This window comes from Gymnogyps californianus, chromosome 2 (genome assembly GCF_018139145.2).
Source record: "Gymnogyps californianus isolate 813 chromosome 2, ASM1813914v2, whole genome shotgun sequence".
In the NCBI taxonomy this organism is placed as follows: domain Eukaryota; kingdom Metazoa; phylum Chordata; class Aves; order Accipitriformes; family Cathartidae; genus Gymnogyps; species Gymnogyps californianus.
This window is the reverse complement of record NC_059472.1, coordinates 151,919,452-151,946,692: the sequence shown is the minus strand read 5'-3', so window position 1 is coordinate 151,946,692 and position 27,241 is coordinate 151,919,452. Positions and strand designations below refer to the sequence as shown.

Sequence of the window (27,241 nt, the reverse complement as noted above, 5' to 3'; positions counted from 1 at the left end):
TTTGGCTTTCAGATTAATGCTTAGAACCTCTTCACGTGTTACCAAGTCAGATTGGCATATCGGCAAAATCAGAATGGGAGCTGAAGGCTCTTAGGGAATTTGCAAGGGGATTTGGAAGTTAATGTGTGACATCCCCGCTGCATTGAGATGGTTGTAGGTATATTCAGTATTTGTGGAAGTAAGGCTTTTGAACTGAAGTTACTTTAGGAGGGCATTTGAATCGCTTTTTAGTTACTAAGCAATTTTATTCTCTGGTGGTTTTTTTTTTTTCTTTGCATTGTGGAACTCTTATCTTCCAGCCTGATTTAAAAAATAAAAAAAAAAAAATTGTTGCAGTGTCTTATTATATATATGACGATGTACCTCGGCTGTTCAAACAGTAAAAGCTGGAATATACATGTGAAGAGAAACCTAAATGTACTACTTAATGTAAAATAATACATAGTCGTACATTCTGTGTCTGTTTGGGGGGTGGGGGGGTTGCTTGTTCTAGAACAGTTTTGTGTAATTTCTTTTACTTCTATCCCTTTGTCATCCCCAAGCACACATGGCAAACTGGTGACTTTCTTGGTATTGTCTTGCCGCTGTATAATTCTGCATTGTTTTCCTGTTTTTAGGGTACTACTAGACAGAGCGCATTCGGACTACGATAATACATTTCATCAGCTGGATTTGGAAATGTTTTCCTCATCACAACACTCTTCAATCAGTCAATTTGCCAATACCTCAGAAACAAATACCTCGGACAAATCTTTCTCGAAAGACCTCAGTCAGATACTAGTCAATATCAAATCATGTAGATGGCGGCATTTTAGGCCTCGGACACCATCCCTACATGACAGTGACAATGACGAACTCTCCTGTAGGAAATTATACAGGGGTGTAAATCGAACAGGCACAGCACAACCTGGGACCCAGACATGCAGTACCTCTATACAAAGTAAAAGTAGCAGTGGTTCAGCACATCTTGGTATGTTTATTTTGACAAACTTGCTTCTAGAAATTTTAAACTTGGCTCAGAAAATCCAGAATATCGTTAGGTCATCCATACTTTACATCATGGTCTAGTTTGATGGTAACAGCCCATCTTCACTTTTATCTCTTTATTTGCTACATAGAATGTTTATTTGTATTTATTGCTAGCAGTAGCGTACTGCATCTCAAATTTATGCGAATGCTACCTTGGTATGTAATTATGATTTTAGAAATATGAAGGTTTAGAAACCAGTATTGTGTAGGGTTTAAGTTGAATCTGAAGATCTGGATTTTTAAAATTAAATATGTTGATATAAATATTACATTCCAAATTTTTTCTAGTACAGGTGTGGTGGTGGGAAGTGGTTAGTTAAAATGTTTGCATTTAAAATCCTAGGATGTTATGAATTCTTGTTTGAACTGCCATTTCCCATCCAAAAAATACCCAGCCTGCCCCCACTGATGCATCTGCTCATGCTTGGCAAAACTCTCGGACTAATCACCTCTACATCTTGTCAGCAAGTGGCAGATTACATTTTACAGAGCCTGAATTACAGAATTGAGGACCTGACTCTAAGAAAACTTGATGTGGTGTTAATTGGTTTTTAATTGGAATACTATTGGTTAGCATCTCTCTTTATATTGGGTTCTTCAGACTGGAAGACTGGTGTTTATGTAGTTAGAATGTAACTTAACTCTTGAATTTTGATCAGTCAGTACATTAAATGTCATCATCTTATATAAAGTGACGTAGTTTTTGACAAAGAAACAACTTTAAAAGTTCACCACCATTTTGTAAGGAGTCTCTAGAATCAGGTTTTCCTTGCCATTTTGAATTACGGCTTTGGAAATAAATTAGAAAACCTGGATAATGTAGGAGTCGGGTGGGGAGAGATGCATATACCTAATAAACTCCCCAAATTGTGGGGTGTTTTGGAGATTTGCTCAAAGAGTGTTACCCAGGTATCACGTGACTTTAATCCTCCTGTTTTCCAATATATTTTGTGCCTTTCCTCCCTCCACCACCTGTTGTGTTTTTGTTTTTGTTTTTTCCTGAAAATTCTTCCTCCTTGCATTTTTAGACTTAGTGGGCGGCTTTGTTCTGATGCTTATTTCATGCTTCCTCTCCATGCAGTCCTAGAGTATGTCCTTGCCCCCATCCCCCATTCTTTTCTCTTTTATGACTCTTCTTGCTGGAAATGTATTAGGGCTAAAACTGATGGTTCTTCTCTTTTGTGATCTAAGTACGGCTTTTGGTGTTTAAATTCTGCCCCTCCAGTGTTTCAGATCAGTAAACCAAATCCAGAGAACATGATCTGTCTAGTGGCCAGAGTCTGAACTGTGATAAAATGGTAGTCAGGTTACTAGTGTGAAAACAAAACTAATGTGTGATGAATAGATTATAAATACACTATAAAGTAGTAATGGGCAATACATTACATCTGAAAATCACGTAGACTTGAAAAATTGGCTGTTTGAGTTTAAAGCATATGTCTTGGTGTGTGTATATAAATACACAAACACACACACACACACCCCGCCGAATCTTTTTTCCTTACATAGATGATTAAGATATTTATCTACATCCATTTAGGAATTAAATGCAATTGTTATTTATGGTGATGAGTTCTGTACAAACTTTTAATTGTGTGGTTGTATTTTGAAGCCTGTGGGAAAGTAATACATATGTGTAAGTGCCTAGCATATTGCATTCTTTTGTGCTTGGAATTCTATGCAGAAAGTTTATCTCATCTCTAATATATTTAAGTTAGTATTCCAAGCTTTCCCCAATTTAAATGTTGTGGAGTTTAGATTCATATTTTTATTAGGGTTTGATACAGGAATGAAATACTCCATAAAAATATAGAATATTTTCTGAATTCATAGATACACTTGAAATTAGTTACCACAGTCTTTGGATAGTCACTTGTTATTAATATAACCAGGTAGATTGTACCTGTATAATTATTTATAGTCTCAATGGGCATTCTTGTAGCATTGGAGGTGTATATGAGTTTGTGTATATGTGGTGTAATGATGGTCATCTGTTTCGGGGTAGATGTTTGAAAGGAGCATATGGTCTAGTTCATCTTGGTACCATTTGGTTTTCTAGTGTTCTTTTTTCAGTTTCCTAAAGGATTCTTTAAGATACATTGTCTACACAGATTACAGGTGTGTTTGTATATCTCATGTATGAGTTTGACTTCTTCAGAGGTGCATGTCAGTTGGGGCTGCAGCTGCTGAGTTATGTCTTCTTACTTTCTATAGCAAATACTGTAAAGAACATCAGGTATCTAATATCTGTACTAAAGTTTTTCTAATAGTACTGCAGATTACAACCCTGTAGAGTGTTCCTGATCCTTTTTCTCAGCTGTCTTGTTGTGGGTGTGGATTTTTTAGGTTTGTTTCTCTTTGCCTTTTAGGTTTTTGAAGTGGCAGTAGGTCTTTTTACCAGAAAACACTTATTAATGCATCTCTGTTTTTAAAAATCCTTTTATCCTTTCGCTGCTACTGTGAGTTGTGGTCAAACCATATTGCTTACCTTTAAGATGAAGTTCATCCTGAGATACTGTAGTGGCCAGCAGAGGTAGTCATGTTGAGATGTTTATTGTACACCATCACATGATAAGTTTTGTCTGTTTCCATATTAAAGAAGCTTAGAGAAGTCTTGAGCTTTTTTCACCTTGAATGATCCACACAGCATGCTGCTGACATGGAAGAATTGCTGTGGAAAACCTTGCTTTTCAAATCTGTTATACACGGCCAGCACAGGCATGAAGTTCAAATGGTATCTCAGGTCTTTCTGTTAAATCAGAGGACATGTTATAAAAGCTGTGCTGTGCTATACCGTTCTCTGGCTACAGGAAACATTGTTTTTCATCCTGAAGATTGGAGAGAGGTTTCCCCAAAGAGCCAGGTGTTTTATAAACATTTTGAAGTGCCTTTGACCCTGAAGAAATGCAAGTTATTCTGGTCCTGGCTTTCAGAGTGCTCAGCATAAAAGATCTGTGGAAGATGAAGTAGTTGCATTGAGATTTTGTGTGTAAACTGAGAAGGGATGTCTTTAAAAAAAAAAAAAAAAAAAAAAAACACCACCAAAAAAACCAACACACCCTTACAAGTTATTTGAAAACAGGGCTTGTACTGGACTTGTTGTGTGCTGAAGGATAGACTTTGGCAGCAGGATCAAGTGGCCAAGAAAAGTAGCATCACCTTTGAAGAGGGTGGTTCCTTTTCATCTTACTGAAGAATTATGAAAAAGCATCCTTTGCCCTCTTACAAAAAGACCCGGTTCAAGGATCTTCAGGCATATCTTATACAGAACACGACTAAAAAGCAGGCAAGAGTGTAAAAGCATGATTCTTGTGGAGGAATAACTTGTTCAGTGGGGAAGCTATTCACTCTGAACAAAATGCAGCAAAATTACTTCAGAAAAGGAGCCTGTATTGCTGACAGTCTCGTCAAGAATCATGATCTTCAGAGATGGAGTTTGTGTCTTAAGTCTGGAGTGTACAGTAGGCATGAATATTCATCTGAAGTATTTGTGTCCCAGGAATTTAGTCTTCCTTGTTAGATTAACTGATTGATTCATATTTTTGGATGCTTGCATCTAGTAATCAAAAGTTTGAGACATTTAAAACTGCACAGCATATGTAATTCTGTTGCAGCCTTGTGTTTAGGAGGCAGACCAGAGATACCAGTCACTAGTGAAAGATTTGAGCATTGGTTCCCAGGCTCCGCAGTAAGACCAGGCAACCATCTTGCATTCTGTTCTTTTCTGCTGTCTTCATCCAGAAGCTGGGTCACTTTGAAAAGAAAGTCTGCAAGCTGTCAAGAGGCTAGCAGTTAACTAGAATCCACTCACTAAATTTGTAATTCTTTCTTCGAGAAGAAGCTTAAGTATTCTAGCAGAAGCCTTACTGAAAATTCTTAGAGCTGTGATCTTTGGGATTGTAGACCTTACTGTATATGAAAAACTGCAGACATCCAGAATATAGTTAAAGAATCCAGAGTAGCTTACCTTGAATTTTCTTGTAAGCTAGAGATTTAGATAATGTGCTGCAAGTTGTGCTTTGCTATTCAGTAACTTTTTCTGTGCGAATTCCATAGAAATAGCATTTTTCCCAGTAAACTTGGATGCTTTTTTTGCATCTCTTAATCTGCTTTTTAAAAGCAAGTTTGCACACTTGGGGGTCTAGCAGGGTGGTGAACTATGCTTCCATTTCCCAAATGTGTGTTTAGCATTTCCATCTCCAAATTTATAACGTTGGTTGATTGATCTATACTGTTTTTTCGTGTTCTCATTAAGGATACCTGACACTCGTCTTCAGGCATCCCTTTCCTGGAAAGAAGCAGGAGGAAGCTCCTCAATCCTTGTGGCAGTTCCTCACACCAGAGTGAAAGGACTTGTCCTACCTTTTCATTGCTTTCGTGCCATCACTGGCTGTGTTTAGATCTTTTTATTTAACCCTTGTATCTGTAATAGTCTCAACACTGCTGACTGTTTTACTGTTTTCCCTTTTCCAAATGCTTATTTTCACATTGCAGGATAAACTTGGTCATGAAAAATAGTGACATTTTGTAATGGCCATTTTCAGTTATCATTAGAACTTAACAGTCTGTGGCTGAGATGTTGAGATTCTAGTTGAAGAAGTAATGGCCTTGGGAATAGCAGATGTTTATAGCTCACCCTAGGCTTAGTTGAAGGAGGAGATCTTAAAAGGAAAAGCCTCTTTAGTCTGGGAAATGTGACTGGGGATGGGGGAAGAGTCAACACTTAGTAAAACATGTGAGCACTTCTGAAGGCTTTGAGACTTTGTAGTTACACTAGATTTTCTCATTCAGCTTCAGCCCAGTTAGAGTAATACTTTGTTCCAAAGTGCTGGATCTTTGGGCTTGTGTAAACTGTTACACTTTGTCTGCATCCCATGCAAGGATGGTCACGTTTATAACTGCGGAGTAAACTGTGTGTACCCCAACTGGCCTGTGACATTTCAGTGGAAACTCATGTTAAGAATGACGGGCAGACAAATATAAATGCATAGCAAGCATTTCTAGCTTTCATTCAATGGCTAGGAAAAATCCTCATTAATTATTTTCTGTTTTTCTTCCACTACCAAGTAGGGAGTGCATACATAGATCTTATATCTAGTTTATAATTTCTAAGTCTAGAGTTCTGATGTTAGGAATTTTGCACTTAAGTTCTGTTGGGCTGAAATATAAGGCTGTTGTAGTAATAATCAAGGGAATAATGATTCATGTTCTCATAGTGTCTAATAATGCCATGTTTAAGTAAAATCAATCTTGAACTTCTTTTCAGAAAGTGAAACATCTTTGGGCCTGGTGCATCAAATACTAAATCACACTGATGGCTCTAAGTCTCTCCAATCTTCCGAATTCACTGGTGAGAACTTGCTATACAGTAGAAAATCTTTAGCCAGGCAATGTAAGCCAGATAACATCTCTCATAAGATAGAGATAAAAAATGTGATGTTCTGGATTACTTAGTATTGTGAATGATGTTTGCTTTGCATGCACTTTGGCATTAGTAACCACTAACTGTTCTCTTATACAGCAGGGATGTGATGCTCTCATGTATTTCCCTTAAGAAAACATTGTAACATGATATATCATCTTTCCACACACTTTAGCAGTTCTGTAGTTTATGGGATTTCTCAATTGGAAGCTTTAGTTACGTGATCTTTCTTCTGTTACCTGATTGAAACTGCCTTTTTAATGGCCATCACCTCAGCTGGAAGGATCAGGGAATCCAGTACTCTGAATGGATTTTTAGGGAGGTTCTTTGAGCCCAATTAATGCTTCAGTTTTCTTACTGAAATAACATTTCTGCTTGTGAGAACAGATACTTAACTTGATGTTATAAAGCAACTGCTTTTTTGTTACTCTGATTTAAATACCTGTTCTTCAGATGTTTAACAGGACTGAAGCATTTGCTGAAAGGTTTAATTAAGCTGTTTGAGGCTCTCAGTATTAAAATGTTTTTAAATTTTATTTAAAAAAAAAAAAAAAGCTTACCTGGATAGGTCATTGTGTTTACTCCACAAAGCTTGCTCAGTTTCCTTGGCAAATCTAGTGAGCATCTTCCATTCAGGAAATCAAAAGGAATGCTAGTAGAGGGACCAGGAGTTTACACATGCATTTTCTGCTTTCCAGGATATGCTTCCTGGTTTTTAGGAAACTGATTCTTGTGGTCAATATTTTGTAAGTCTTTATTTTCCTACTTCAGGGAAGCAGAGTAACAACTAGTGAGTCACCTCACAGTAAAGTTTGCAGCAGTAGTCAGGAGGGAGGCTGTGGCTGTTTATCATACAAAGACCAATCTGTTCATACAGATTCCACAGCTAGCCGCCATTCTCACTGGTTTCAGCCACTTCTGGGAAGGACTTGCATTTTCAGAGAAGCTGAACGTAAGCTACAGCCTTGTAAGGCTAGTACACGTTAAATGCTGTGGTAAAACTAGTTAGCACTGTAAAAATAGTTTTATATTGCAGTATAAAACTGCTGAGAACTATGGATCTTTGAGAAGTCCATTGGCAGCATCGCTGTTACTCTGTGCTCCAGAAAACAACACCCGTTGAGTATCAGCATCCCACAGAATTTGGTAGATATGTAAACAGAATCATCCAATTGGAAGATATTATTCAGTGGCTTAATTTGAGCAAAAAATTGATATGTAATTATCCCAAAGATTACAAACATCTTGCTTATAGTCATGTAAATGATTGTAGGAAAACATATTCATAGTGTAGTGTGTTGTTAAAAAATTGAGTTATTGCACAAGATTTGTGGCTGTCGCTAAGGAGATACTAAGCAGTCATTTATCCTGTCAGTCAGTCTCAGTAATGTACAATGTTTGTTTCCTTGTATTCGTAGCTGCAAACTCCTGAAGCTTTTTCTTGTACCTTCCATTCCTTTCTGCAGTCTGTAAGCCAGAAAACGTTTCTCTTACTTGCTGCCAAAGTATAGCACTAATACAGTTGCAGAATAGGTGTGTGCGTTGTCCCACGCTGTTAAATGAAGAGGATAACAGCATAACATGATGTACTGACTTAAAATCCTGAAGGTCGTCTCAACTGAAACGTTATAACTTGATTTGGAATTCTACCAGAAACAATTCAGAAGCATACTGAGTTTTAATTGTTCCAATCCAAAACAGTATGCTGCAAACAAACAAGTAAGAAGCATTCATGTAGCCTAGTCTCTCAGTAAAACTTGAGCTAACCCATCTTCTGACAACCATCTTGAGAAGTGGATAACTCCAGGGTTGTGCCTTAAAGGTTCCTAATGTTTAAGGTTAGGAAAGGAGTTGGGTTAGGTTAACTTAAGGAGTCAGGTGACTTGCATAAATTACTGAAAGTGTCTTGGAAAGTGTGTAGAAGTTTTGGGGGAAGGTACAGTTGTTAGGTATGAAAGACAGCTGAGATATTCTGAAATGATAATTTTCTTATAATGTATAGGTAGTGGTGTCTGAGATATTCCCACCTCTCACTGGGATTCTGTGTAGTGAATGAAACTGGATGTTTTGTCACTGTCCAATTCAGTAAATTCTATAGGATTAGATAGTCATTACTGTACGGTGGAACCATGACCACTGTGGCCCTAGCATGCTGTTTGAGAAGAGTCTGTAAACACTGCACTCCTGTCTGGGGCTGCTGAAGCAAGAATCTGTTTTAAAATCTCATGTGTTGTCTTTAAGCATTGAATGTTACATTTTGTCCCTTTTTTTTTTTAACTTGAAGCTGTTGTTCAGTTGTCTGTTGCTTTACTAATTTTTTTAAAGCCTTGAAGGTCTCCAGCAATGTCAGGAATATGTAACTTTGTATAGCTTTGTGTAGCAATACTCTTCTGAGTTACCAGAAACGTGGTTGCTGATTTAAGTGTACAGAAGAGGTCTGGGCTTGCTTCTTGCCTGCTGTTTTTTTCCAGGCAGATAAAGACCAGTGTATGACACAAAAGAAAATGACATTCACTTTTGCTACTTCTGTATTTACCATTTTTCTCTGACACAGATGAAAGATTTTCCGCTGTGCCCTTTCTCTTCTTTAGAATAAAAATGAGAAGAGGTAATAAAATTTCTGGAAGAATGTTCTTAGGGACATTGTTACTTGTTTTTCTAGAGAAAGTGTTGTTAACAAGATACTAAGATACTAATACAAGATACTAATTGCACCTGTGCAATTGCATCTATGCTAGCTTTGCAGGCAAGAAAAAAATATTCTCTGCAAGCCATATAATTAACCCATTAGTAGTGGCTGCATGTTTAAGGTCTGCAATGCATTCTACTTGAATTGCTTTTTTAAAAAAGTTGAACTTAGACTAGCTCTCTGAAAAGCTTAGGACTGTGCCTGCAGATGCAGAGGCACAGTCAGTACACTTGTGATTTCACTGTGCTGAGCATATGTGTGATTTCCCCAGAAAGCCTTCCCCAATTCCAGTCACAGTTGTGTGCCACAGAAAATGAATATGTCAGGTTCAATAGGTGGAAGTACTTTCATGTAAAGTACATACAAACATTTTTTGTGCATGGGAATGATAGTTTTCAGAAGCAACTTACCTCACAATTGGTAGGCTTATTTTTTCAATTGAAGTGTAATATAGACTGTACTGTGAGAGCAGGAGGGGAAGAAACCTAGTGACAGTGTTACTGAGCAAAATACATGGTGGCTTTTAACAGAAGAGGAATAAGTATGCTATCCTAGTTTGCAGGTCTTCAAAAGAAATAATGATTAATTTTGGTTTGGATAATTCTCAGTAGTAGTAATGTTTTCAAAAAAACCTTCAATGTAGTGCTTCTTTAGCATGGAGAGGGAAGAGCTAGCTTATGTAATTACAATCTATAACCTCTTCTGGTACATGAGCATATCTGGATATGCTGTGGAATGGAAAAGGAATATCAATCAGATTATTTTAGGAGGCTGTAGCTTGCAGCAGTCCTTTATGGGCAGCGTTGCGTTTCTAAACAGGATGCAACTGATTAATTCAGAATCTCTCAGTAATCTCTGATAGTGTTGTAAATAGTATTTTGAAATGTCTAGAAGGCTTTTACCTTTAAGGGAAGCAGCAAAAATGTTGCTGAATGTTTTAAACCTAAATTGAAAATACACTCAAGAACAATTTATTTCAGGTTTTTCAGATATGACAGGTAAATAGCCATTTCCATTGCATTTCCGAGGTGGTATTTGTAAGCGTGTTTCGATATTTGAGCAGAAGTAAAGAGAAGCAGTTTGGATGTAGACGAGGGTGGTGGTCATTGTGGGGTGGTTCTGTCACTTGTTTACTTTGACAGCTGTATAACTTTTCATAGTGGTGGGAAACTTACAGCTGTAGGGGTCACAGACTACTTAAAAAGAAATATACTGATGCACAGTTTGAAAAATACAGGTCTCCTAAATGTTGCTTCCAGAAAGAAGGGGGAGCACTTAAAGACTGTCCTAAATAATGGCTATCCTAAGCAAACACAGCTTGTCTCAATAAACTTTATTTACTGTTTTTCCAAAAGAAAACAATATTTTGGAGTTGCTTAAACCAACATTGGTGACTGTGCTTACTACAACTCTATTTTATAGCTAAAATCTGAAATATACTTAAGGCTTGAAAACTGAAACTATTAAATTTTACTTGGAGTAAGTAAACCATCACACTCTCTAAGTGAGATGGTTATGATGGTGGAAATTTTAATTTAATTCAGTCGAAGATGGTGTTATCACATATCCTTTTTTGCCCATTTTCTTTTTTGTCAGTCTGCAAGTTGTCTTTACATCACTTATGCAACCTATTCCTAAGCAATATATTTACAGTGTCATACTGTAGAATAAAATACCTTACTAATACATGGAAGCTTCAATATCATTGGCACTATGTTGGTTAAACCATACCGATTCTAAATTTTAGGGTTTTTAAAAAACATTTAATTAATAAGTCACTACTAACTGATCAATATAAATGAAATATCTGTCGGTACTGCAACAGTACATTTTTTAACATTTTTCTCCCTCTGTTACTGCTACTCAGCTTTCTACATGCTAATCTTTGTGTGCTAAAGCTTTCTTACTCTAACTTCTGTGTTTGGTGACAGTTTAAAAAAAATCTAAACAGCTTTTAGTTTATATAAAGTAGAATTAAAAATTAAACAGCCAACTCCTGAATATTTGATCTATGAATTCTAGTTTGGTTTTTTTAGTAAGGGTATTTATGAATGGTGTTACTACTAAGCTGTTCCCTAGGAATAACTTTTAAAACATTGAAGAACCAAGTTGAAGTGAGATTTAACTGTAAGAGTATTGGGAGGTAATTTGTCACGGCAAAATAAACAAGCGCTACATCCCTACTTGCTGAAGAATTTTACTTAGAAAAAAATTAGTAACTTGAATGTAACAACTGAATAAAAATTTATAACTTCAAGTGCTCAGGTAGTGAAGTGCTGGTAATAATTTAGTGCTATTTCCAGTACATAATAGAAGTACACAATAGAAGGATTTGGAACATGTTTAAAAAAAAAAATCACACACTGGAAAAATGCATGCTCAGCAGTGTTTGCTCTGTTTGTTTCCAAATATTAATTCTTATTTGGTTAGCCATTTGTATTGACTTGTTACTCAAGTTTATACATAAGGTACAATTGCCCTTCAGAATCCTGTTGTATCCAGAAGCAGGAGATTATTATAGTTTTGATAGAAACAGATTTTCTTCAGGCAAGCAAGCCTAAAGGAGATGAACAAAAAAAAAAAAAAAAAATTAAAAATTGCAATTTTTGAACAGGATTCAAGTGTGGTGATGATTTGTTGCCAAACAGTAGTGAACTTCCCCAAAAGTGTGACTTCCACTGCATTCTAGAAGTATGAATACTATTTACAGCACTTAGTTGGGAGCATCTGTACAATCCGAAGATAAAATTGAAGGAAAAATCTGAAAGGTGTATCCTAGACTGTATTTGCAAGGAGATTCACATGCCAGCCTTGATTCAGGTTTAAATTGAAAACTGAGACTTCCTTTCATTTTGGAAATGTAAAGTTAAAAAAAATCCTGACATTTTACAAAGTTAATCAATGAACTAATGACTCCCTACCCCTGCACTATTGGGCATCCCCTTTGAATCTGTATGAATAATGCTGGTTTTTATCAATTTTATACTTTTGGGCTAGCTGGATAAAATTCTAGTTGACTTGTGATGCACTGACTGACTACTGGGTCACCTTTCAAAGATTTGAGAGAAGGATGTAGTTCTATCAAATTCTGTATTGATGGAGTTGCTTGTACATGTGTGATTAAAAACCACAAAAATACTGTACTATGATAGCCTGCACAGTTGTAAGCATGCCAAATTTAAAATTTTCAACTGAACTTAAACTTAAGTCTTAATTGTAGGTACTTGCTACCTTCAAAATGCTACCTGTGCAGGCTGAAAGCGTGCAGTTCTCAAGTTTTGCATATAAACCTACTTTACTAATAATGCAGATACTGTAGTTTCACGAAGTGAACACAGTGATGCCATTTCTACGTGTAATTTCTTTTTAATCAGTTATTAGAGAGTTTTTAGTGGTTTTGACTGTGTTTTGGTTCCCTCCTCCCCCTCCCTTTTTGGTATCTTGAGCTAAATGCAGCAGAGCAATTAAAGCCTATATACTAAAAAAAACAGCTTAAAAAGGGAAGGCTTAATTTGAACAAAAATTTCTATGAGGATGGTAGCCTTTTTGCCATAAAGGTGCATTAAGGCTCTTGGGAACTTGCTGTGGTGTATTGTTATATATATATTTTTTTTTAGGATTATAAAATAGATGTGTTTATATACACAACACCTACATATTTTGATATAGTATTTTCTCGTTTTATATCTTGTTCAGCATTTACAGCCGAACAATACCAGCAACATCAACAGCAACTGGCACTAATGCAGAAACAGCAGCTTGCACAAATTCATCAACAGCAAGCAAATAGTAATTCCTCTGCCAACACATCACAGGTGAGGGATTTGTCTGTGCTATGATTTATCCCTCATTGTTTCCCACCAGGGTTCATCTCTAATTGTCAACTGTTGCCATAGAACCTTGAAACTAACCAACAGGAAAGTGGCTTTCGCCTGAATCTACATCATAGCCATTCTGTAAAGTGTTTAGAAGGGACACTGCAGGTGAGTGTGGCAGGCATTGCCTCTGCTCCCTCTTAACAAAAAAAGATGGGTCAGTCGATTAATGAAATTTTCAAAGCCTTAGAAATATGAATTGCAAAGATCTCCAGCCATGTCAGTATCCTCTTGATAGTGGGGGATTTTTAGAGCAGGATTTTTAGTTAATAACTAAAGCTAACTCCTAAATATGTCCTCCATACAGCTGTGGAAGTGTCTAATATTCATAAATGTGTAGTGATTACAGTGGTGACGGACACATAAAAAGGTTCAGAAGTTGTTTGCAATCTGAACCTCTGAGTCTCTGAATTGAGTTTGGAATTTCATGAAAACAAGTTGACCTGTGAAACAGTGTTGTTCCATAGAACTTTGGAAATAAGTTTCTTCGTATTTTAAATAGTTGTGGGGATTTTCTTCTCCATTGTTATAATGGAGCTAACAGTGCATGGGAAAAAAAAAGATCACAGTTCGGATTTTAACTAGTTGTACCAAATGCTGACAATTTGGTCTGAGAGAATGACTGGGCCACAGTTCTGATTTACATGTATTGATTTTTTGTTTTACTAGTTTGTGTGTAGCTTTAAAATGGGGAGAGTACTGACTTTTGGAAGCCTCAATCACATATATTTGCCACCATTGTTCTTTTTAGGGTTTTGTTTCCAAGACACTGGATTCTGTTAGTGCTCAATTTGCTGCTTCAGCTTTGGTTACATCAGAACAACTGATGGGATTCAAAATGAAGGATGATGTGGTGCTTGGAATTGGGGTGAATGGCATTCTTCAAGCCTCAGGTATGCAGCTGTTTGACAGAATTTGATTGCATCTAGATTTTTACCGTGGAGATATGTCTGTCCGGAGTTGAGTATTTTCTGAAAAACGAGCTTACTGTTTTGTTTTTCTTTTGCAGGAGTGTACAAGGGCTTACACCTCAGTAGTACTACACCTACAGCACTTGTCCATACAAGTTCATCATCAACAGCAGGTTCAGCCTTGTTACAGCCTTCAAATATAACGCAGACTTCAAGTTCCCACAGTGCACTGAGTCACCAAGTAACTGCTGCCAACTCTGCAACAACTCAGGTTCTGATTGGGAACAACATTCGATTAACTGTGCCCTCATCAGTTGCCACTGTAAACTCTATTACCACACTCAATGCACGACATATACCTAGGACTTTAAGTGCTGTTCCATCATCTGCCTTAAAGCTGGCTGCAGCAACAAATTGTCAGGTGCCCAAGGTTCCAGCTTCATCCTCTGTGGATGCAGTACCAAGGTAAGGTTTTTTTGTGTTTGGTTTTTTTTTTTTATATCTGCTTATGTTTTCTGGTCTTTATTTTGCTTGATAAATATATTTGTGGCAAATAAGAACAGTTGTATTGGATCAGGCTGGCTTAAATTAGCGTTGTGTATAATGGTGGTCAAAAAGGGATACTTGGGGAGGAATACAAGAATAGACAGACTTTTACACTGATAGTTTTCCAGGATGTTCTGCTAGCCACCAGATCAAAAATAAGTATTAGCTCAAAAGTGAAATTTATGAGCTGTTAGTACTATGCCATATAAAAATTCTCCACTGTTGAGTACAGGTTTTGGCTCTTATGGTCTACTTGAAGGCTGAACTATTCCAAAATTAAATGTGTGTCTGTCCTTAAAAGTAAGTCTGCCAGGAATGAATGTAGTGTAGAGTTGGTCCAGCTGCGTTCAAAAATGTTTCTGTAATTTGAACACTGCAAAAGACTTCAGAAGATGTATTATATTTTGTGTGTCTCAAAATTTGAGAAAAGTATTTGTCACATTCTTGAGCTATAATCACCATTTTCATTTCTAAATTACTGTTCTTAGTTTGTGTTGTCTTCATTAGTTTAAGATATTTGGCTAGAAGATGAATTAAAATAGCTTAAACAGGAAGTCAGTGCAGTGTTTCCTTAGATAAGTCCAGATTTTATAACTAGTAACTTCATCAGCAACTTCTTTTCTTGCACATTTTTTTATTACTTTTTCACCAATTTTGATGCTTAGAACACCCTTTTTTGTTTCCTGTATGACATGGCGGTTTATAGGGAGGTTTTACAGCATGGCAAGTGTTCAAAGTAGTCATTGCTGGGAGTTAAGCACACACTAAATATGGAAGTGTGAGATGAGTGTATTTCATGTCTAGGTCTTTTTGCTTTTCAATTTAATGCCTTTGCTACATTTTAACAGCTCTGCAGTACTGATCGGCAGTTGTCTGTGGAATAGTTTTTGCTATCTTTTTCCAGTCTTGTTAATTATTTTATTATTATTTCAACAGGGAAAACCATGAAACGGAGAAGCCAGCACTGAACAATATAGCGGACAATACAGTAGCAATGGAGGTGACGTAGTTTCCATAGGAGTGAAACTGCAGCCTTGGGAACTTGTTTAGGTGCTATGCATCAGTAGCATTTTGAATGCAAGGGATGATGGAATGCCGCACATTGCGTTTCCATGGCAGCTGTGGGGACGTGACAGCAATGCACATCTCTCATGCTTTGGTTTTTCTTTTCTTACTGTTAATAGGAAAGAATCAACATCTGTAAATTAACAATACAGCAATTATCTGTACAGTACTGCATATTTGTAATACCCTTGTATATATGTTACTTGAATACAAAACTGTTCATTTGTGATGCTTTGCACTTGGGGTGGGGGGAGGGAGGGAAACAAACTGCAACAAAGTAAGAGTGTGAGATGTGAGATTGTATAGAGATGAAAAAGTGTCATCACATCATGTGCATGGTGCAGAACCTGCTGTTTTATCTATTTATTGTGCCGTGTTTACAGTTTTTTGTACACTGTACCTTCATTGGTTCCTGTGCTGTAGTAAATGTGTTAGGTAGCTGTGGACTCCTTGGTATTTTGTAAATGGTATAACATAACTTGGTTCCCCTCTGGGTCCCTGAGTTTTCTGTGTATCATGTGAAAAATGGTGACATACATACAGAATTTTTTAAAAAGGCATCAGTTCAAAAATGGGGAATGTACTGTTTAATGGGGATCTTCTTGTTTGAGTATCGTAAGACAAGTAACAAGCTAATAATGAAGTCTGAATTCTCCCATCCTAGCTTGTCCGCAGGCATGTGGGCAGTTTCTGGTACTTAAAGCACTAAGGTTATGTTGCTGCTCCCCTCGTTAGTCCCATTTCCTTGCACACCAAAAAGTGTTAGTATGCAGATGGAGTCCTTAGAACTGGAGTTTTTATGTTGTCTTGCCCTTTTTGAAGACATTGTATTTTTTTATTGTATAACTGTTTTTAAGACTTCATTCTTTACTTGTTCTTAAGAAAAAGGATATAAGGGAGAAGAATGCAGTAATTGCTGTACGTGTATCATCATTCCAGTTTCTAAAACAGCCAGCTTTTTTCCTTTTAAGATTCTCCAGAAGGCTGCAAGGCCAGAACCACAACTATCGGGTGCCTTCCTTTGGAAATATTTGACCTCTCTTCTGTGAAGAGAATGGTACTTAACAGACTACTATTAGTGCTTTGTCAGTACCGAAGTCTGAATGCCCACTCCAATGGCATACGTTATCCTTAAGGTTTTTAATCCCACCTGGAAAAATTGTGACAGAACTCTCACAAAATAAACCCAGGGCATTACATGTTGACAAAAAAGTGTGGTTGTGGTTTTTTAATTTAAGGTTCTGTAATCGTTCTTGCTTTTATCCAAAGGATTTGATCTTTTTGGGGTAGCAATCCTTACAATTTGGAGAGGAAGTAATGGTTATATGGTGGCAGCTGTCAAGACTTTTACCTGTGATAACACTAAAGACAGTAGAAAAACCACATACTTCTCTTGATACTTTTGTAGACACTGTCAGAGTTGCTAGAAGGGTATTATACCAGTAGAAAGGCAGTTACTGGTAAGATTTTTTCAAAGTTGCCTGTTCAGAATCACAAATGGAAATGTGATTTCCACAGTGCAAGGATGTGTCATTTTTATGTGTGCGTGTCCTACCTGCCACAGAAAAGTGGAAATTTTCTGATAAAGAGCATCTCATCCTTTTGATACAGCTTACGTGTCCTAATAAAAACAAGATTGCTCTTACATAGAGCTGCTATTTCGTAATAACTGTTTTACAAGTTTGGTATCGACTATCAAGCAGTAGGGGACAATATCTACATGTTTAAGTCATTGGCCTACCTTATCTCAAAGAACTTAGACCAGAAAGACTGAAGTAATCTTTTTTTTTTTTTTTCCCACACAGCGTTCAGTCAGGGTGAGAGTACACATTTGCTGTGACCTTTTGTAAGAGAGGGCTGCTAGTCCACTGCCTCTTTAATCGACATGGAACAGTCCAAATAAGTGCCTCATCTTCTATGGAAGACTGAACATATGGGAGAAGAGAGTGACGGATAAATGAAATGTGTCATCTTGGTTTCAAGCAAAAAACCTGTTCCCTATTGATAAAATAGATTATAGTTAATGCTTGATCAAAAGGGTGTGGGAGGAGGTTATTAGTCCTAGACCATCACTACTACTTGCCTTTCTCAGTGGTTAAAGGCCCAAATTAAGACCTAAAACCGAAGCCTTGCTGCCTGTGTTTAAAAATGGATTACTTGCAGTTCCTTTCATTTCCTTACAGCCCTCTTGTTGCACTGGAAAAATGCATCTTTCCCTCTTATCTCCTCCTTTGAAAACAGAAGGAACAGTTTGTGCTGTTTGTAGTGTCCACACAGCTGAAGGAAGGAAAGTTACACTGGAGAGGACCTTTCCTTGAAGGAAGTACGAAGTGAAGGACAGTGCCACTGAGTTCCAGATTAGTAGTCTTACCTAGTGATTAGTTGCTGTTGTCTTTGGAAAATTAAGGTTAAGGATGTGGCTGCCATCTGGGTGGTTCTTTGCATTGCTGAGAAGAAAATAAAAAAATACATGTCAAAAGTTCCTAAACACAGGAAAATTGGATTGCCACATAGCAAAATTCTACATCCATGAAAAAATGAGCTAATAAATAATGCTGGCTGAAATGTGGAATTTGCGTGAAAATGTAGTGACTCATAAACGGACTGTCCTCAATTTGGGGAGAGTTTTCTGAAGACTTAGCTGTGAGGTACCACCAGATGTAGGTAAACGAATGGCAGGATGAACAACTGGAGAAGTGGATTCCAGAAATACAGGTTGTCCACAGGGTACGGCTTAACGCAGGTGGATTAGTCCATACAGAAAAAACACAAAATATTATCAACAGACAGTGAAAGATAGCTGCTTCAGGAAAAGTAGCGCTGGAAGCGGGCGGTGTAAGCTCTCAGCTAAAACTGCAAACATGTTTGTCCCCTGCTGAAGAGACAAGTGAGTCCAAATGGATGAAAATGGTGCACTTTGTGATATTGCTGGTTGCATTTTCACTGAGTATTTTATATTAGCATTTCTACCTGTTTGCCTATGATAGCTCACTTATGGGGGATACGCAGAAGTTTAACTTTGTTTTCCATGAGTGTGTCTTCGGGAGTGAATGTGCTAGGCTTATTAGTATTTGAATAGGATTAACAAATCTACTGCTTATTAGAGAAGGTAGTCACATCAAGAGCACTGTTTTTTTTTCAAAGGTTCCCAAAAAGTAAATAAAAAAATCCCCAAGGGGAAGAAGGAGAGAATTAGAATCTGTCAATTGGGGAAGTAATTTACCGCAAATAATTTCTTCACCAGTAATGGGAGAAAGCTAGGACTGAGTGAAGGAGCACTGACTGCGTTGACCCGTATCAGAAGGAAGAGGGAAGAAACAGAAACAAACCTGATGTTGTTTGTTCTGTTTAGATTGCTCTATGAACTGTGGTAGATAAAGTGAGTAGTTATTTTAAAGTAAGTAGTAAGCTTCAGTAACCTACAAGAATGAGGCTGTAGGATAGAAATGTCCTAAGCAATTAGTGAGCTGGCCCTGTTAGTGCTGTTCCAGGTCATGCAGTTCAATTCTGTAAAAAAATTAATTAAATAAAAAATCGTCCCAATGCCAGAAGTACACCAGAGATGCAAAAGTAGAGCAGATCGACGTGTTAGCCTGTTAGTGCGGTGGGGCTGGACCAAGAGTTATTCAGAAGGATCACCGGGAAGGGGAAGGAAAGGTTTGCTTCTTGTAGAAACCTGCGTATCTGATGCTAGTCTCGGGTAATTTGAACTCTGTGACTGTTGAGTTACCAAGTATGCAGCAGCCATAAAGGGAGGGCAGCAATCGGGATAACTTGAGTAACAAGCTCGTTCCTCACCATTAGGTGGCTGTCTAAAACAACAAAAAGTAAATTTTAGCTCCCTGTTGAGATTTTTGGAGCAGTGCTGGAAACTTAGCTGCAACTCTTCAGCGTAACGGGATATTTTTTCAGCAGATTAGTGAAAGGATGTATTTTACCATTAACTGTTCTTCCTTCCCCATGTTGGGTTAGTGGGATGTGCCACATCTTCATGTGCATCACCTGCTTACACACGCAACAGCAAAACCACCCACATCCTAAATTCTGTTAAAACTTTTATAGCCTCTCATCCCATTTTAACATCTGCTGAAGGAATAACACCCTGAAGACATTAAAAGAAAGAGGTACATGCTTTCCTAGTGTAGAGGGCTCCTCTGTCAGAGCTGGAATTATTGCCATGGTCAGCGATATAGAGAGCAATTTTCATTCCAGTTTATAAATTGTGTGTTAACCTGAACCTAGGTATTGGCTAGAACTGCCATTTAGGAAGTGGTAGTAATGGGCAAGCTGGGAAGAAGCTAAAAGTCATAAAAGTGGGGCTTTGATGAAACTACCAAAGCACTACTTTACTGGTTTAAAACTAGTTTTATAAATTTTTTTCTTAGTGTAAGCATTTTCAAATGTTTGCATACAGAAGTTATCCATCCTGGTCACACACTACTGATCCTGTGACTTTCTGCTCGTGGTGACAGGCTGATTATATCCATTTTTTAAAAGGCGCGTCCTTTTCAAATCTAGCGTAAGTGCAAACAATAATGTTCTTTACCTTATGTTTTTGGAGATGTGATTGCATAGGTATTTGTGGGATGTAATCGCTTACCTTGCCATGGTTGAGCCTGTGCTGTCAATAGCTAAGGAGTACTGTTAATGTTGCAGAAATTACATGCTGTTTACTGATTTTCCACTAACAGGATGCAATGACTTAACAGTGGTAAAAAGACATTCTTTTTCTCTAGGTTCCACTGTGATTTCCTTTTTCCTAGTGTCTATTTAAGTGTTTAAGCAATTCAGTCCTATGTATTCAGTCCTAGTCAGTGCTAGCAGGCCTCCACTGATCACAGTACTGGACAATAAACACGAATAAAGTATTTCAGTACCATTGAGCCAGAGATGATGCTTACTGTGTTAGGTGTTCATTTTAAGTCCCCATCTCATCTTGTTACACCCCTGCTGTAAAAGCAGCTATGGGCTACAGTTTGATTGGCTGGTTTTATATGGGATGGTTGTCAGTGCCATAACCAGTATTTTTTGGATTCAGAAGTAGTCAGGTTTGATGGGAGTTGTGAGGCATTTATAACAATTCTCTTTCATCAACACTGTATCTCAGGTCTCCAGGGATTATAAACCAGTGGCACTGATATAGATAAAATCCTTTTCACTGAAGTCTGTAGATTTCCTGTCCTTTCCTTTGTGGTTTTCAGTGCATTGCCAGTGTAAATCGGTCTGTAGCTGTCAGTAATACTTGCCTAGTTGATGTTTCTCATGATAGTTTCCGTTCTTGAAAGATTATTTCATGAAGCAGGAACGGTAGTGAGGCAGCCAAACCAGTTAGTAGGGGCAAATGTCATCCATCTGCTAATGCTCTGGCACAAAGCCGCTGTTGACTTCTCTTGCTTCTGGGAGATGGTGCTTTCAGGGATGTCCCAATAAGGTTTTTATTCTTGAGATACTTGGTTTTTAATAAGCTTTAATTTTCTATGTAGTGTGTTTGTTGTAAAGATGCTTGCAAAAAAGCAAACCCATATTAATGCAAAATTGTATTAAAGTATCAAAACCCCATAAATCCTCTTGGAAGTTGAAGACCCAAAACTAAAAAAGCAGATTTTACCTACAGCAGCTTACAGTAAGGAAAGCAGTAGATTAAAAGCCTTTAGCTAACACAGAACAAAAATACAGAGTTTACAGATTCTTCACAGGTCAGGTACCATTGTGCAGAAAATCAAGAATGTACCAAGAATTTGGTGTCCCTTTCAGCACTAACCTTCACTAACGTGACGCTGAACCATTGCTCCCATGAGTACTTCCTGCCTGCGGGTACCTGCTCAGCGAACCATCACCGTCCTTGAGATGCTTCCTTGAGACTATAGTCACCTTCAGCATCAGAGATACGGTGGAGGGACAGCAGCTAACAACAATAGGTACAAATAATACGAAAGAAACTTCCAGTGACTCAAGTCTTAGATAATGTTCCCATTTTCTTACTGCCTCCCAGATACAGATTCATCCTGCTTCAGCGAGTTGCTCCTCTGCCCAGTTTGCCTGCCAGGCCAGCAGGCAGACTGCCTTCGGTTCCTGAAAAGCTCACAGCACATTCAGTACTGAGACTCTCCAAAAGTTTCCCAGTGTGCCCTTGAATAATCCATTTGTTCCCCTCAGGAATAACACGCATAGCGTGTGTTGGATTACTCATGATCAGCTTTAATCAAGCTTTAAGATAAAGCGATAGTTGCTTAGAATTGTAGGCTTGAAAAACGGAACAAATTTATAACCAAAGAAAGCAACAGCATGCATCATTAGAAGTCTATTTACAGCTTCTTGAGCTGCTTGTATCTTGGCTGAGTTGGCATCATGAGCCAGCCCTACAGAAACCGTTCCCAGTACAGATTTGGCCTGAAATCTTCCTCAACTTGCACCTCTCCCAGCTCTACTTCTAAGCCTGACTGCTGGTGTCCCTCAGAGCAGCCACTCTGGACAGGCCAGGCTTTCTCCCTTCTCACCTACCTGCCCTTGTACTGAGACATCACCAAGTAAAATGGGGGACTTGGTGTTTTCCCTCCTGCCTATTGCTTTTCTGATCAATGCATGTTATTTCTGAAAGAGATCATGCTCTTGACTTCAGCTTATTTTGTAATCAGGAGCAGCTTGTATACAGCTCTATACAAGCTGGCTGAAATAAATGAGGCAAGAAGAGTCCGAAGGTCTAACAGGAAAGCTAAAATCATTCCTCTACATAGGTGTCGGGAAAGAGAGTTGTGAGCTCACAGTTCACAACAAACCAATTTTTAGACAGATTTCACTCTATACAGTCCAAGCACACCATCAAGGGTTCCTGCCAAACCGTGGTAGCAGATACACGTGTCAGGAGCACCAGCAACATGTCTGACAGTGCAAAATGGCCAGCCTGGCTTGCATTTGCAATGATGGGACACGCATTGTAATGAAGATCTGCGCTCATTTTCCGTGAGTTTATTCATGTGAGTAAAAGCTTTAATGTGCTTCTTTCACAGGTAGCCATAAGGGCTCTGCGGCAGTATTTGGCACTGGTTCAGCCACTGCCAGAGCACTGCAGCCACCGCGCACAGGGAACAGTGTTGCACTCTGAAGGATTCAGAGAAGGGCTGTGAGTATCCAGAAGACTGAAGCACACCCAATGGTGAGAGAGCCACACAGCTCAGCCTGCTTCATTCAACGTGCTACGGAGACCTGAGCACAATCTCCAAGTGCCTACAAGGGAAGCAGTGGCAGGACAATAGAAGGCCCTTCAAGCTACCAGAAAAACATATAATTTTCCAGGTATGGCCATTTATGCTTAGAATTACCAGAAGACTGGTGGACTGTTGTTCCTAGTAATGTTTAAATCAGGATTGGGTGTTCTTCAAAAGGAACCATGGATTACGTTAAAGAAGATTCAAGGGCAGTCCAGCAGCATGCACAGTGCAGCAGATCCTGGTGCCCAGTGACAGGACCAGAGGCAATGGGCACAGACTGAAACACGGGAGGTTCCCTCTGAACATCAGGAAACACTTTTTCACTGTGAGGGTGACTGAGCACTGGCACAGGTTGCCCAGAGAGGTTGTGGAGTCTCCATCCGTGGAGATCTACGTGATCCTAGGCAACCTGCTCTAGAGGTTGAACCAGATGACCTCCAGAGGTCCCTTCCAACTTCAGTCATTCTGTGATCTTTCCTGGCTTCAGGATCTACTGACAGAACTCAGAGTAGGTCATCATTCCCTACTCAGTTTCTTTAATTTCTTATTTTTGTGAAATCAGCAGGGGTACTGATTCCAGCGTACTAACATGCATAACAGAGAGCAGGATTTCATTCTGAATAGGTTCCAGTCCAGCTGCTGATTACCTTCCAAAAATCACTATTCCAGTCACATGCTGCTATTGGTTAAGGCTTGAACACATTGTAAATAATTGTTGGTGAATCCAGGGCACTTTGTGGACAAGTTAATATTATCTAATTACAATTATTCCATATACACCTGGTGCTGAGCTTTAGCAATCAAAACTATGGTTTCATTTTCTGTAAACATTCCTTATATAGCTAATGTAGTATGAAATTATTTTGTGCCACAAAAAAATTATGTGTAAGATATACTAGAAAAGCAGGAGGAAATTATACCAGGGTGTTGCCTGCATTGACATCATACATGGATTTTGCTTGCCACGTATGACCAATTTCTTTGAAAATTAATGTATACATCTGAAAAATAAACTATGTCTTACACTGAGTAAAGATTAAGGTTAAAAATTAATTACTTTGAAAACAACACTATCAAAACTAGCTTCTTTAGCACATATTTACTCAGAAATCGGAGGTCTTAAGATCTTTTTATGGGTTCCTTTTTTGTTTGTAAGGTTGATCTTGGCTACAAGCCCTCTCATAACAAACCTCGTTAAAAGTTAAATATGGTTTGAGGCCAGCACAGAATATAAATATACATTTGCTGATATCAATACTAATTTTGTCTCATTTCAGAAAGTTCTTTATGGCTTAAGGATTCCCTATGTTTAAAATGCCATTTTGCTTAACACTGGGGGAGGAAGGTGGTCCTGCTCCAAGGTCAGCGGGAGCAGAGTCGTGTGGAGGCAGAGGGACAGGAGCAGCTATTTGTCAAAGGAACAAACCCACATCCCTGGGGAAGGGATTTTACCGTGTTTGAGTTCACTAAGAACAGAAGCCAGGAGCAGCTTTCAGAAGCAAGAGCTGATCTGTGGAAGGCCCAGAGATTCCTGGCCTTGGCCTGGGAGCTCTTGCCGGTCATGGAGACGAGATGTAACTTCTAAGGATGGACAAACCTTGCTAGATTACAGCTCCCTGTTAACTCCAGAGCTCACCCTTCAAATCAAATCAAATCAAATCAACGCAAATCAATCAAATCAAATAGTATCATGGTGGAATATCTCTGCTTACGGAGACCAAGGAACCACGGTTACCTTCGAAGAGTGTGCACACAGACTGGCTCCCAGGGATTCTTCTGAATGCGTCTCTCTTGCAGCCTATGTCCTTCCCTCTGAGCCATGGAGGTTGCTACATCCAGTTATGTTGTTTATAAACAAATAAAACAGGCAACTGTCACCCTGTCTCCACTTTTTAATATTGTGACAGACCTGCGCAGAACATACAGCTTGCATAAAATAAAGAACTGGACTGAAGTAAATGAAAGCTATGAATGGGAGCCAGGATCTTCTGAGCTTCAGCTGAAGGGATCACAAGATTTCCCTTTATAGTGCTGGATTAGTTCCTCACCTCTGCTACATTTCCTCTTTCAGTGAAATGAATGCAGTGGTATTGCTCACATGAGAAAAATAACTGATGTTAAAACCTGGAAACTGGTGTTCAAACTTAGAAAGTGCTCCAGGTTTCAAGCACTAAAGATCTTATTGATTTCACTGTGTGGGTACACTGTAATGAAGTCAGTTTTGGTTTGCAAGAGTGAATTATACTATAAAAGTAGCCTAGCAGTGAGATAGAAAATACTTTAACTGGAGCCACCCTCCCAAGAATACCAAACCCTTGGCTGGCCTTGGCAGCTGTCATCCCTCTGTGTCTCAGTGCACAATCACTGCATAAGCAATGGAGAAACCTCATCATTTTGAACTTCAAGATGAAAGAAATCCTTATTTACAATTACACCCAGTGACCATTGTGCACAGGAAGAGCGTGATTATAAAAGTACAGTTAGGACAAGTCTTACAAGTCTTCCCTACCTGACTGTAGCAGGATACATATTGCCTTCATTGGATTAGATAAACTGCAGCGATGCCCCTGCAGCAACGCAGAGCAGACCATACCTTTTTAAAGTTTGTGCAGACTAGAGCTGTCACTTCTGGGGGCAGAGTCAGGGTCTTGGGCGCTCTGATGAGCCTCTCTAGATTCTTGTAGGGCCTGGAGTTTCAGAGGAGAACTCCCCTCTCAGTCAGGGCACTTTCCACCGGAACACAAACAACATCTGTTTTTACACCAGATAGTTTTGACAGACAATATCTTATAGGATGAAAAAAAATGTTGTTGGTTAGTAATCGTCATTCTTTGAGCCACAGGGCTTGGTTTGCTCGATTGAACAGCACATCTTGTCCCATGTGACACTCTCAGGTATTCCCAAGATAATCCACACCAGGCTGACAGATGTGACACACAATCTATAGGAGACCTGTGCTGTTCTGGAGTGGCAGCTGGAGGCCAGGCTGGCTGCCCTAAGACATTTCTCCGGACACTGTATTTACACATTTGAATCTCCCCTGCGGTGCCTGTCTGAACATCCACTAACCACCCTCCTCCCCTCGCTGAGTCTCCTGCGGGTGCTGGCTGAGGCAGTGGGTGGCTCGGGCATCACGCCACCCTGTATGGCCATGAGAAGGACAGGGTCTGAGTATGCCTGCAAGTGCAAGGTAAGGTAGAAGAGTATGTGGCTTGAGAGTCTGTGATATCTGCATCACAGATGGATGTTCATCTACAGCCTGAGTATACGTATGCATGATACATCCCACAAGCCACAGCTACTAGTAAGTAACGTTTCTTTGCTCCACTGATCAGAGGAATCTGTCTCTGCACTAACAAGCTCTTGCACCAAATTCAACAGCCTCAGTTTTGAAGCCTTGAGGCTACACTGCAGCAGACAGCTGTAAATTCAGAGCAAAAAGCACTTACTTCTTTTGTATAAAAACGTACATACAGTCAGCAAAAGGACAGTTCTGGATAAGATGAAAGCAGATCCAACTTGAGAGGTAGGACAGTATTTAATCATCAAAACTAGAGCAGAAGACATAACCTCACAGTTCTTCGATCAATCTGAGGCACACATTAAAGGAAATGGCTGCAGTGAATCCCCCCATTTCTGGCCAACACTTTTGTAATACATTTGGATTTTTCTAGTCCCTCCTCCAAAGGCAACATACAGTTTTGCAATATTTTTAAGTAGCGTCAAGGACATAATGTTCCAGTTCCGCATCCCTGATGTATCAATTAACTTGAGTGACTTGGAAAGCTTACCTTGAAGTTCTGCACATAATGTTGACATTAAAAAAGAAAATGCTGCCAACATTTGTTGAAGTGCCAAAATGAAAGTACTCTGTTCGGGCTCACCTTAACCACCTCATTGTTCCCATCCTATCTCACAGGATAATCAGAAAGTGTCTGGGCGATTCTCCACCCTTTCCTCATTTTCTCTGCAGGGAAGCATGAGATCAGCAGCTTTCTCCTTTTGTTCATTTTTTTCCTTTGCATGACTGCTATTTGTTTTATTAGAATTTATTTTCTTAAATACAAAAAAATGTATGGGGTATAATACAGGGATACCTGCAGCCTAGAGAAGCTGTCTCTTGAGACCCTCTATAGCCAGGTCTACTCTGTAGAATCATTTAGACCACCTAAATTTTAGGTTTCTGCTCTGAATTGTGCTACAGATATTTCCTCCTGACTGTAGAGGCAGCACAGGGAGATTAACCTGGCTGGGCTAAAGAAAGCCTTTGTGAATACCACTGTAGTGATCAGCAGGTTTATAATTGCTCATTTGGTATTCCCGTATTTAGTGATGTCTCTGGAAGTAGGAGGTGTTAGTGGTATAGAAATGTTTACATATAGCTGCCAGCTAGCTAGTAAACATTCAAAGACCCAAGTCTATTAGTGACAGGAAATAAATTCCCTGCTTATAACGTATAAATATAAGAAACATAAATAGCAACCAAAAGCACAAAT

The 27,241-nt window shown here is 38.8% G+C and overlaps 1 protein-coding gene across 9 annotated transcripts in view; it reads left to right on the top strand.

Annotated features, from left to right (window-relative positions):
• Nucleotides 1–15,781, top strand: part of EPC1 (enhancer of polycomb homolog 1) — a 68,208-nt gene extending 52,427 nt beyond the window's left edge. For 2 of the 9 annotated variants that reach the window (XM_050891061.1, XM_050891056.1), the window contains 7 exons: nt 618–970; nt 6,296–6,379; nt 12,837–12,955; nt 13,037–13,123; nt 13,767–13,908; nt 14,025–14,391; nt 15,409–15,781. In XM_050891061.1, coding sequence (XP_050747018.1) covers nt 618–970; nt 6,296–6,379; nt 12,837–12,955; nt 13,037–13,123; nt 13,767–13,908; nt 14,025–14,391; nt 15,409–15,481 — 1,225 coding nt within the window. In that variant the 3' untranslated portion in view covers nt 15,482–15,781. Of the gene's footprint in view, nt 1–617; nt 971–6,295; nt 6,380–12,836; nt 12,956–13,004; nt 13,124–13,766; nt 13,909–14,024; nt 14,392–15,408 lie in introns of those variants that run through there. The other 7 variants (XM_050891057.1, XM_050891058.1, XM_050891062.1 and 4 more) reach the window with 7 other exon arrangements.
• The last annotated feature ends 11,460 nt before the right edge of the window (nt 15,782–27,241 follow it).